This window comes from Urocitellus parryii, chromosome 1 (assembly GCF_045843805.1).
Source record: "Urocitellus parryii isolate mUroPar1 chromosome 1, mUroPar1.hap1, whole genome shotgun sequence".
NCBI classification, from domain to species: domain Eukaryota; kingdom Metazoa; phylum Chordata; class Mammalia; order Rodentia; family Sciuridae; genus Urocitellus; species Urocitellus parryii.
Genome location: NC_135531.1, coordinates 222,680,226 through 222,692,927, shown reverse-complemented (window position 1 = coordinate 222,692,927; position 12,702 = coordinate 222,680,226). Strand labels below are relative to the sequence as shown.

General features: G+C 40.5%; 1 protein-coding gene across 1 annotated transcript in view; it reads left to right on the top strand.

Annotated features, from left to right (window-relative positions):
- The first annotated feature begins 1,042 nt into the window (after positions 1-1,042).
- Lrp2 (LDL receptor related protein 2) overlaps positions 1,043-12,702 on the top strand; it is a 190,914-nt gene continuing 179,254 nt past the window's right edge. The window contains exons 1-2 of the mRNA XM_077794842.1: positions 1,043-1,176; positions 7,354-7,483. Coding sequence (XP_077650968.1) covers positions 1,043-1,176; positions 7,354-7,483 — 264 coding nt within the window. The remainder of the gene's footprint in view (positions 1,177-7,353; positions 7,484-12,702) is intronic.

The window sequence follows — 12,702 nt, the reverse complement described above, 5'->3', positions numbered from 1 at the left end:
GGACACAACATCTTTGTTGGTATGTGGTGCTGAGGATCGAACCCGGGCCGCACGCATGCCAGGCGAGCACGCTACCGCTTGAGCCACATCCCCAGCCCCTTATTATTCTTTTTGGGGTACTGAGGAACAAGTCCTTGCACATGTTAGGCAAATGCTCTGCCACTGAGTTATAGCCCTGTTCTAGCTCAGATCCTCTTTAACCCATGAGCAGTTCTAGACACAGTGTATCCCGTCTTCTTCAGTGAAACTCTTCCTTTGATTTCCAAAAAATTACACTCTCCTGGTGTTCTTCCTTTTTTTTTTTTTTTTTTCCTAGCCGCTCTGTTTCTTTGGCCTCATCCTGTCTCACTTATATGCTGATATCTTTCAAATTTATGTACTAATCCAGACCACTACCCTAAACTCCAGACCAATATCTCTGTCTGCTCATTTGACTTATCTATTTGGTTGTCCAATAGCCATCTCAGACTTAATGGATCCCAAAGGAAGCTCCTGATCTCCACTAATCCTCCAAATCTGTTTTCCACCTGGAATTCCTCACCCCAGGAAATGGCTGCTCCATTCTTGTTCAGGCCCCAAAGCTTTCAGATTGTGCCTGACTTGCCTCCTACAGGTATTTGCTCATGGATACCTGCTGGGGTGTGGTCTTCTCTGCTCCTTTCTTGCTCAGGCCCCAAAGCTTGGATTCTGTGTTGATTCCTCTTTTTGTTTTTTACCCCTTACCTAATCTTTCAGAAAACCCCATTGTTTCGATCTTCAAACTATTTGTAGAATCCAGTCACTTTCACCATCTTTGGCTTCATCACTTGGGTCCATGTGACCACCATCTTGCCTGGATTATGGCAACAGCTTCCTTATGGTCACCTTCTTTCCTCTGTCCCATTCCTCTCTACTGTCTGTAGTAGCTCAAGGAGCCCTCTCCTAAAATCAGTCAGATCATGGCACTTCTCTGTTCAAAAAGCTCTGGTGGTTTCTGTCACAAACAGGCTGGTTTGTCTAGAAATAGACACTGAGACAGAGCTTGGAGCACAAGATATTTGCTATGACCAATGCCTGTGAGAGGAAAGAGAAAAAGGATGGGCAGAAGAAGAACTTGAACTGGGACAAGGCCTTGGGCAACACTGCAGAAGTCCTGGAGCAAGAGTTGCCTATTAAAGAGATCTGTTTCAGGCCCAGGTAATATCCTTGCTCAGCTACTGCATATGGCCTGCCCTGGGAAGACATGACCTTGGGCAGGTGGCCTTCTCCAGCTGAGGCAGATCCCCCAAAAAGCTGATTGCAGGTAGAAAGTCCTTCCCTGCAGCTGGTCCTACCTTGAAGGGGAAACTGAGTTGTTCATCTCTAGGTGTCCTGCCCTGCTGCATCTCATGAAGAGTCTAAGTCCTTCCAATGGTCTATAAGATTCCAACCATCTGGCCTCCCTGACCTCACGTCCTCGTCTCCCCAGCTCAATGCCTCAGGCACAGTGATACATTGCTTTCCCCCAGCACAGTGAGCCCTCTCAGGCCTTTCCATTTGCTTTCTGTCAGATTGTCAGTTTGTGCATGACTTGCCTCCTACAGGTATTTGCTCATGGATACCTGCTGGGGTGTGGTCTTCTCTGATTCTTTCCCGATTTCCTTTCTCCATTACATTTCTCACCATCTGAGAAGGTACGTTAATTAAATTACTTAATTTGTTTATTTGCCAATAAGTCTTTTCTATTCTGCGATGAGATGGATTTTCATCTCTTTTATTCATTACTTTATCTGTAGTGTCCCAAATAGGGCTAAATAAAGTTGAACGGTGGTGCACAGATGCCACCATGGATGTTAAGAACAGGCATCCTCAGCTCATCACCATGCTCCTGGTCTTACCAGCCCTATATTCCCCCAGGCCTCTGGAGGCCCCATCAAGATCCTGATGGAAAAAAAAAGAAAATTGCTGTCTCTATGAAAGCAAGTGGCTTAGCAACGCTGTTTCTCTTCATTTGACTCCCAGCTTTTGTACACCTCTGTGCCCATGGGCCCCCACCCCCTGGTGACTCCCAGTGCACTTGAGAGTAGCTGATTCTGCATCAGTCTTTGTAACTTCCATCCCAGACTCTTGGTTACCCTGTGAGAATTTCCCTATGCTACAGAATAGGTCATTCTGCTATTTTTACCACAGATTTGATACAGTAGCTTTTACAAAAAGATAAGCCAAAGTTTTTAGACATTATGTTAGTGGACTGTCATTCTGTGTTTAAACAGAACACAAAGGAAAGCTTTCTGAGATCATGGCACAGTGAAAACAGCCTTGGTGAGACAAAAGGCCTTCTTTGGAGAGGGGAGGGGCTTCCAAACTCAGGGGGGCCTCTTGGACAGTGGTGGCAAGAACACCACAAGTCCAGTCAGGGCGTTCCTGAGCCTTGTTCTTGATGAATGAAGGAAAAATGGCCCAACCAAACAGGGCCCCAGACTGTTGAAAAAGGCCTGTGGCTGTTTGTCCTTTGGGCACAGACTTTCTCATGTCAGTCCCCATTCTTTTTAGGATTCCATATGTAGCAATTAAGTTAGAGGGGAGTGCTGGGTTACATGCATGTACGGGTAGAGATGATGGAGGAATGAGCTAAAGTAATACCTACCTTTGTGTGTGTATGTGATGCCAGGGATCAAACCCAGGGCCTCGTGTATGCGGGGCAAACACTCTACCAATGAGCTACATCCCCAGCTCTAATAATTACTCAATTTTTTTAATACCTTCTGTGTACCAGGTCCTAGATGTTTTTCAGTTATTAGTCTACTTGCTTCTTTATTAACAGTCCAGATTGTATGTGTAACGGACCAAGGCAAAGACAGGTGGGATAATTTGCCAAAAGCCATTCAGTTAGGTGCTAGAGCTAAGATTTGAACTCAGAAAACCAATGTTGTCATTGTGGATAAATAAGAGAAAGTGGAAGATAGTTTTTCTGTAAACCTTTACTTAGTGACTCTTACAATGATAAGTCAACGCCATTTCAGAGGCTGGTACCTTCTCATGTCAGTTTCAACTTTTGGGCATTTTCGCAATACTTTTGGCAGTTCATTGAGTACGTGTTGATCATGACCTTATCATGTTCCAGGCATAAGGTAATGAGGTACTACAAATTTTAGGGATCACCTCCATATGGGCCCTGTCCAAAATAGCTGTGTGTCCATTTCTATTCCTTCTACACTCATTAGCTTCATTCTGATTCTTGCCTGCTGGGGTTCTATTATCTAGGAACATCCTTTTCTCTATAATTACATGTCTTTTCATTCAGAGCACCCTTATCTAACCAAAGTTCTATTCCAAACTTCTCATCAGGGATGGCAGCGATATATAGATTTGTAAAGGTTTTGTTGCTTCATATTGATGGAAAAATTCCCAAGTCTTCTTAAAGTCCTAGAAGAAAGTCTGAACATCCAAAATGAGAGCTAAGTCTCTTTATATCCCAGAGGAGTCTGCTTTGTAGATTTAGAGAAGGTATCTCCTATGTGCTGGATATGTTTAAAAGTCTCTTGCCCCAAAATACCATTCATTGTTGTCAAAGATGTCTGTTCTGTCATTGCTAGAGCCAGTTATTCAGAGTAAGACAGTGTAGCCCCCTGAAACTCGAGTTACAAAGCAGAAAGGTTTTCTCCTATAGGGAAAAATAGTTGGTTGAGATAGTAATGCATAGTCAATGCTTGTCAGAGAAGGGTTCAGGGAGAATGAGATTTGAGTTTAATATGTTTTGATGGGGACTAAAGAAGGTACCCGAAGGTTTGAGGTAGTCTTAAAAGGAATGCACCTGTCCTTTTTGGGGACAAAAGGTAGTGTTCCCTTTCCTTAGGGTGGCTTTAGGGGAAGTTTCTACTATGGATATTAAGTGGGTCTCAAAGAGAAGTTTTTTTCCACCTGGCGTGGCTTTCCTTAGTTAACTGGATTGAAATAGAATTGTTAGAAGAAAATTAGAGACCAGCCCTGGAAGCAATAAAGTTGAAGACTCTATTAATAATCCCTTAGGGATCTGTCAGGACCTGTATACAAGTTTGAGAGGAAGATCTTGGATTGGAATGCCAATGGCAGTTTTTATATTTCTAAATCACAATGATTGCTGCTGCTGATAGGAAATTCTGTTTTTCTTTTATGTTAGTGTCTAGTAAAGAATTTACAAATGAATAAAGTCAAATACACAATATCCCAAGTCAATTACTGAAAGATTGATTTTTTTTTTTTTACCATATGAGGGATGGAACCAGGGGTGCCAACCCTTTTAAAATTTTATATCATGCTCAGTTGCACAGGCTGGCCTCAAATTTGTGATCCTCCTGCCCCAGCCTCCTGAGTAGCTGGGATTATAGGGATATGCCACTGTAACTGTCTTTTAAATAGTTAATTTTTATGTACCAAAATTTTTTTCCAGTTTATTTCTGTCGTAAAAATTTACTCCTTCCCTAATATTTGGTGCAGTGAGGTGTTGAAAGAATTTGCTAAGTAATCACTAGAGGTTGAGATTCTAGTGAAAAACAAAAATGCATGGCTTAAAAATTGAAGATACTAACTGGAGGACAGTGGAAGGTAGATGCTTCTCACTGTAAATAATTAAACTCAAGAGTGCAGACAGGAGAGATCTTGGCACCCAGAGAGACTTGACTGAGAAGGATGCATATTTTATCCAACACTTGGACTTCTCTGTGAGGGAAATCAAAGGGTCTTTAATAGTTGTTGCAGATTGTGAATATGTGCACCAAAATCTCACTGTAATCAGATTTATTTTTCAAGCGTTTTGCTGTGATTAAAGGAATGAAAAAGAGAAGGGAGGAGGAATGAACGTTTATTAAAGCCTCAGTACTCTTGCCCTTTAGGAGATCTCAGCGTGCCTTGTCATAGTGACCTGGGAACTTTGGTTCCCTCCAGGGCCTTCCTGTTCCATGGGCATATTAGTAGATCAAAGATAGTAGTAGCTCTGTTTTTCTCGAGAAGCAGTGGATCTACTAATTGAGAACTAGATGAGCAAGAGACACATAGGCCTTTTGTAAGGGGCAGGTGTCTGTAAAAAGGGGAATAAAATTTTACAGTTCCCAGAGAGGCAAGCTTTGAGTATGGGCATTTATTTTATTTTTATTTTTTAATTTGTTCTAATTAGTTATACATGACAGCAGAATGCATTTCGATTCATTGGACACAATTGCAGCACAACTTTTCATTTCTCTGGTTGTACAGGTATTGGCATTTATGAAGTGCTTATTTTATTTTAAAAATTAACATAGGCTAAAATTGATGTGTGTACATTTCTTTTCCTTTCCTTCCTTTTTCTTTTTGCAGGACTGGGGATGGAACCCAGGGCCTTATGCATGCTAGCCAAGTGCTCCACCACTGAGCTCCACCCCCAGCCCCTGTTTCTGTAAGTTCTAATACATGTTTGTATCTGTGTAACCACCACCACCACCACAATCAGGATTAGAACAGTTCAGTAACCCCCATTCCCTTGTACTGCTTCTTTGTAGTCACTCTATCTAAACAGTGTTTCTCAAGTTCCTTTTTTGAAAACTCACTTTCCCAGATGAAAGTCTCCATTGCCTTTCATTTGTTCATTTTTATGCAGGAAGTGTGCCTTGCTCATTTTTGAAGTAATTCAAAATGACATGGTTAGTAAGTTTGCAAGACTGCCTGTCCTTTATTATAATGGGAGAAAAAACTCTGGAAAGATGGCAGCTCTTTCAGTATTGCCATATAAATTTTTTTTTTCCACAACCTTACTTGTTGCTAGATTGGAATCTGCAAAGAAAACACACTCAAGAAATTTCCCTGGAAGAGGAGACAGAGGTTTATTTTTTATTTAACGATTTACCCCTTGACACCTGGGAAATGATTAGTTGATGTTTTCAAAGTAGATTAAGTCAGTGTGGTTAATTAACTGTGGTAATCAGGTGACTTAAATCAATTAACTCCTTGTTAACAATTTCCATCAATTTTGTAAATAAATGACTAAATCAGTAAATTGTACTCTTAAGATGAAAGACTGTTTCCTGATTTATTTTGTTGATGACAAATTAGAGATTTCTCCTCCTCATTCCCTCCCTGCCATCCTTACTCTTAATAATGAGAATCCTTAAGCCAGTTTTAGTTTGAGAGGAACACACCAGAGTAACGCTTAATATATGGTTTTAAGGAAAAGTCAAGTGTAGAGACACCTTTGCTCCTTCATCTCAGCACATTTTGAAAGAATGATTTAGGGAATTGAAACTTAATAAGTAAGCGTGTACTTATTAACATTAAAGGATAATGGGAGTTGAAAGTAATGCTGCAACTCACTCTAGGATAAGCTAATTATTGAATCATTTAATGTTTTCTTTTCCTTTTCCTATATTAAAGCTGATTGAGGGATATAATAAAATGAAACAGATTTGGGGTTTTAGCTAGCAGTAAACTTTAATGGACACTTAGGAACTCTATTTAGAAGGAATTTATCAAAACATTGGGGTATATGTATTTTTACCTTTATTTTTTGGGACTGGGATTGAACTCATAGCTATCTGTCATTACCTATGTAAGTTTGCATTCATCTTTAAATCTTGATTGTTAAGATACCACACACATATACAACTGAAAAGTTGTTACTTTAAAAAATATTTATCATTTATAATTCCCTTCCTTGGTTACATGACTTTACTGTGTCCTGGTCTCCAGTGAAATATGGACCAGACTATTATAAACTGTATTTCATAGCTTTGAGTGTGCCTTTGCATTTTCTGAAAGACACTGAACACTTGGAGGACTTGCATTGAAAGACAGATGACATAGGGTTGTTTAGAACTGTGCCAGCCAGGAAGGAATATTTGAATAGCCTTTGAGGAGTTAGTAAATATTTTCATATTTGCAAAAATTCTATACTAGGGCTGGGGATGTGGCTCAAGCAGTAGCGCGCTTGCCTGGCATGCGTGCGGCCCGGGTTCGATCCTCAGCACCACATACAGACAAAAATGTTGTGTCCGCCGATAATTAAAAAAAAAAAAAAAAAAAACTATTAAAAAATTTCAAAAAAAAATTCTATGCTAAAATCACTCCCATTTTTGTAAAGAAAAATTTCTGTGGTTTCCTCAAAGCTATAGAAGGTGGCCTTCATTTTGGGAATGAACTGAATTCAGGGATGCACATTTCAATCTCTGGCTGCCAAGTCAAACTGGGCTCTCCCACTATTATAGAAGTTCTGGGTCATGCTCCCAGGGCCCTTTCTCACTTGCCCAGGATCGCCAATCTCAGCAGGTTTTTCAGGGACAGAGTTAACCTGTGGCCAAACCCTTTCTGATACTGGGACATGGCCTGAATTAGAGCTTGGAGGTTTTGATCTGCTGCTTTCCAGATGTGTTCCCGTTGACCTCTCTGCAGTTTCCTGGTCTGTCCAGTGGATATTAGTCATTTCTACCTCACAGGTTCCCGGGACTATTTAAAGGACATCGTGTGCAAGGTCCTGGCACTTGGTGAGTGTTCAGCAAACATTTGGCCCTATGGGAACCTGGTACTAAATCGTTCATAGTTGACCAGCTCTTGGTTGGGTCAGTGCCTCAGAGCAGCCAGCATGCTGTGGTCTTTTGAAATAAAGAAACCACTTGTCAAATTCTCTATTCATAGGAATTGCTGGGGGGAAAACTACAGTTTTTTTTTTAAAGGAGATGGAACTATCAGATGAGGCACTATTAGAAGACAAGACCTTGTAATCTGCCTGTCCACCCCAAGAACATTTAGTCCTTCACCTCCCAGGTCTTGAAGGCACAGACCCTGATGTCATGTTCCTGAGTTCAAACTTCTCAGCAGACTCTGTTTTCTGTGAGTTTCATGTGCCCTGGAATTGTTTCCTGTAAACTTGGCTTTGTTCAGAGTTTACTGGTGATATTTCTGTAACTCTGAGGACAAGAATGATAGAAGCATGGGTCTGAGTAGAAGTCACGGGTGTTCTCTGGCCAAGGAGAAGCATTTCCAGAGGGAAGGTACACTTGAAGATGAACCCTTGACTTTGTGAGAAGTTTTAAACAGAACATGTAAGAATCATCGTCTATGCTTTTTTTTTCTTTCTTTCTTTTAAGAGCCCCTTATTAATGAAACTTAGAAAGGTCAGTGAGAAATTCTACAGGTGAGAAAGCTATTAAACTAGTCTGGGCTAGTAATTTTAACTATAAAAATTATCTCTGCTGTATTTATTGCACAAATATTTACTGAAAGCCTGTTGTGTCAGGAACTTGTGATATATAGATGAAGAGACATGAAAATAAGCATTTGAGGTAAAATAGAGGTTTAGAAACACAGAAGAGGGGATGATGATGGGCAGGAGGCATGAGGGGCCTGAGGGCAAGGATGGTGGTGTAGATTTGCTATTAGAATTGAGTTTCAGCAGCTAGGGGGACTGAGGCAGGAGGATTGCAAGTTCAAAGCCAACTCCAGCAATTTATCAAAGCCCTAGGCAACTCAGCAAGAGTTGGGGTGGGGATGTGGCTCAGTGGTTAAGCACCCCTGGGTTCAATCCCCAGTACCAAAAGGAAAGATAAAGGAAAAAAAAAAACCTGTCTTGTAGGAGGGTGTTGCAGGAGATGTTGGGGAGTGCGTTGTGGGGGATGTGTGCTTCAGAGCTATGTAAGCTGGCAAGTACTGTCATCAGACTTCCATTTTGCAGCAAGATAATACTTGCTGCAATGAGGAAAAGCAGAGCAATCAGTTAAGTTAGAGGATTACTTACTGGAATTATCTGGGTGACAGATGATGAGGCTCAAACTCCACTTGTGGACCTAGAGGTGACGAGAAGGGGACCGAGTCACCATGGGATGCAGAGAAAGCTTGCATTTGTTTCTGTTTTTGATAATTCCCATTATTTTTATAAGCAAATATGTTTTATTGATAGGAATATTAGCCATGTTATCTCAATGTATGTGCATGTTAATTAACATTCATAAATAGTGGCATAAATTCTTAGTGTTTTGTTGCAGTGCTGGGGGTAGAACTAGCTTTGTGTATGATAGACATTTGGTTCTTCACCTGAGCCACTGAGCTACATCCCCAGTTTAAAAAATCTTCCTGTTTGAAAAATTCCTGCATCTTCTTTTTCATTTTTTTGGTACTAGGGATTGAACCCAGGGGCCCTTAACCACTGAGCCACATCCCCACCCCTTTTTATATATTTCTAAAATTTAGAGACGGAGTCTTGCTAAGTTGCTTAGGGCCTCACTAAGCTGCTAAGGCTGCCTTTGAACTTGCCTCAGTCTCCCAAGTTGCTGGGATTACAGGTGTATACCACTGCGCCTGGAAAGTTCTAGCTTCTTGACCACTGTGGTGTAGTGAGTGACATTTTCTCTGGTTTAGTTGATGGATTTTTACTTGGATCAGTTCCCTGAGGGAGCATCTGGAAATGCACTGGGGCATTTTTTAGTTGTCACAATGCCTGAGTATCATTACTAGCATTTAGAGACAGAAGATGAAGATGGAAACCAGCTTCAATACACAGGACAGTCCCACACTTCAAAGAATTTTCCAGGCACAGATGTCAGTATTGCCCGTCTTGGTAGGTAGGGAGTGAAGAGAGAGACAGGAGGGTCATATTGGTACTGAGAGCTGTCATTTACTGAAACTTGGTATACAGTCACCATAACTAGAACATTATGGAACCTTATGATGGCCTAGGGAGGTAGATACCAGTAATGATCCCCTTTTTGTTGATGAGCAAGCCGAGGCAGAGTGGGAGAGTTTACTCTGGGTCTCGCATACTTACCACGGGTGCTCTATTATTTCCACAGGCTCTACTGTCTTGATTCCATAACTTTTAATATCATGTAACTTTTATGTAACATGTACTCGATTTAACAAAATGATTAGTTATAAGAGGAAAAGAACTGCATTTTCTTTAGGCGTTTCTAGTGTATTATATATCAGAATACACCTCTTGGGAACATTTCTGCTGGTTCAGTAGAATGCTGCCAAATTACCACCTCCAAGTGTTTTCTTTTTAAAATATAAAAAAATTTTGATAACATTTTTTGAAAAGTATGGTGGCTTTGTGGATTGGGAGAAACTTATTTGAAAAAAACAGTTGGTGCTCCATAAATGCCTAAAAGGAAAGGAATTGTTTCCATGTTGGTACTGAGTAGCTTTAGAGGATATCATGAATCTTGGAAATACGGTTTTTAAAAAAATTTTAATGTAAAAGAAAATCTGTCTCAAGTACAATCTTTGGACCTTGAAGACAGGTGTCAGTGACATCAGAAGAAGAATGTGGCTCTGTCCTGAACATGTCTTGCACTTTCCTGCCTCTGTGCTCATTCCAGTTCATTTCCTCTGGGAGGAATCCCCTCCCCTCAGACCCACATATTTGTAGTTTAAGTGGTCCTTCCTCTACAGGGCCTTTCTGGATCTCCACTGGATGTTACCTGAATCTCTCTTACAGCACTTATCATCATACCAAGAATTATAATTATTTATGTATATGTAATCTAGGAGCATAGATGCGAGGTGTCATCTGTGCTTCCTCTGGGCTCCTATGCATGGCACAGTGCCAGCATAAACAAGAACTCAAGACATCTTTGCTTCATGGAAATTTAAAAGACTAACATGAGTTGTAGTGAAGCAAGTCCATACGCAGGATGGCATTCTCTACTCTGGATTCCTGTTGCAAAAGGGATTTTGTTTGGCTTGAGTGAGATAAATATTCATTTTTCTATTACATAAGCAGCAATAGAAGGCTGGTTTGGTACTCCCATGGTATCATCAGGGACGTAGCACCTATTTTCCTGATCACCACCCTCAGTTTGTGGCTTCCTCGTTGTCCAAAATGGCTGCTCTTGCCAATGCCATCCTTTCTCTATACCAGGTAGCGGGAATAGAGGAGGAAAAAGAAGGAAGACTTTCCAGAGGTCCTGCACAACACCAATGCTTGCATTTGATCTCACTGGTTGACACTTAGTCCCAGGACCACACTTATTTAAAATTTGGGAGTGGAGCTTCCTCCTAGCTGAGTGCATTGTTCACCTGAATAATACTGGGGTTCCATTATTAAAAAGGAAGGGGGAAATGAATGTTGTGATATACTAGTTCTGGTGCTGGCCCACAGATGGTCAGGTGGACACTGGGCATCTTTAATCCAGCTTTTAATACCACATTTTGGGAAAGGCATGGAAAATTTGAAGAGTTTGGAGGAGAGAAACAAGGATGGTGGGAGAATTGGAAACAGTGTTTTGGGAGGAATCATGTGAAAACTGGGGACGTTTCTTTAGAAGAAGAGAAGAATGAGAACAAGGGCTAGCTCTCTTGAAGTATTTGAGGGACTATTATATGGAAGAATGATAAAACTTATTCTGAATGACTCCAAGTCATAGGAAGGAAATTGTAGGCATGTAGAATCTATCTACTCACCGAAATGCTGGATTTGACTTTAAGATCTTTCTTGACCTTTGATCTTTACAGTACAGATATATATATCATACGATTGCATTCCCCGAATCTGTGATTTTGAGGTGAGAAATATTTCTCATTCTGTTTTATTCATTAAAACTTTGGTTCAATGGTTGGTGTGGTGATAATACTATTAACAGTCTGAATTTTGAAAAACTCAGTATTTTTCCTTTTGTGAGATGTAAGTTCTATATTTCCTTCATGCTTGATTTTTTAAAAAAAATGTCATCAGGTCAGAGACAATTTCCCACTGGCTGTCGTGGTACATGTCTGTAATCCCAGTGACTCAGGAAGCTGCAGCAGGAGGATTGAAAGCTTAGGGGGCCAGCCTGGGCAACTTGGCAAGACCCTGTCTTAAAACAAAAAGAAAAGGGCTGGGATATAGCTTAGTGGTAGAGCACTCACCTAGCATGTTGGAGACCCTGGGTTCAATCCCAAACACCACAAAACAAATCACAAGAAAAGCAAACAACACCCCCAACCCACACACAAATAACCAACACCAACAAAATTCAGAGCTATTATCAACAATAGAAATAATCTAGCAAAGAATTACTTTATTTCACTGAGTAGATGATATATTTTTGATATATGTAATAGATATGGGCTTGAAAACTTCCCTGGTTTTGTGAATTAAGTTCCATTTTTCTAATTTGGTTTTATTTTGGACACAACTATATTATTTTGTATGAACCTGAGATACAAGAAATATTTAGTTAAGGAGAATATGATTAAAGTAAAAATGATAATTTAGTAATAACTTAATACTCAAATTTCTGTGTTAAATCAGTTTTTATGGGAGAATAAACTATCATAATTAGATTGATTTTAAAAGATTCTCCAACTTTGTTGCAGATTATAAATATGAAAGTGCTATAGTGTATAAGCAAATATATATGAAACTGGAAACAAACCCTTATAGAGTCGAAGGGAGACAATATGTAGAGTCTAAAGGATCAGGAAACACTTGCCTAATTAAGACTAGTAAGGAGAGCCAGAATTTGCTGAACACTACTTTAAGCTCCAGGCCATTCTTCTCTCTCTATCCTCCTGTGAATGTTATCTTATTATCACCATTTTCAGATGAGGAAACCGAGGCACAGACATTGACATGACTTCCAGAGTCCAGAGGTGGGGTTGGGTTTTGAGCCCAGGGTACATGATGACAGGGACTTGGAGAGTTACTTGGCTTCTGAGTGGTTGTCGCTTTCCCCTTTCCTTGCCCCACAGTAACTTCACATCACTCTGTCAGTAGTGTGTAGCCATCTAGTAATGTACACTTTGCCTCTTGGCTTTATGTGGATG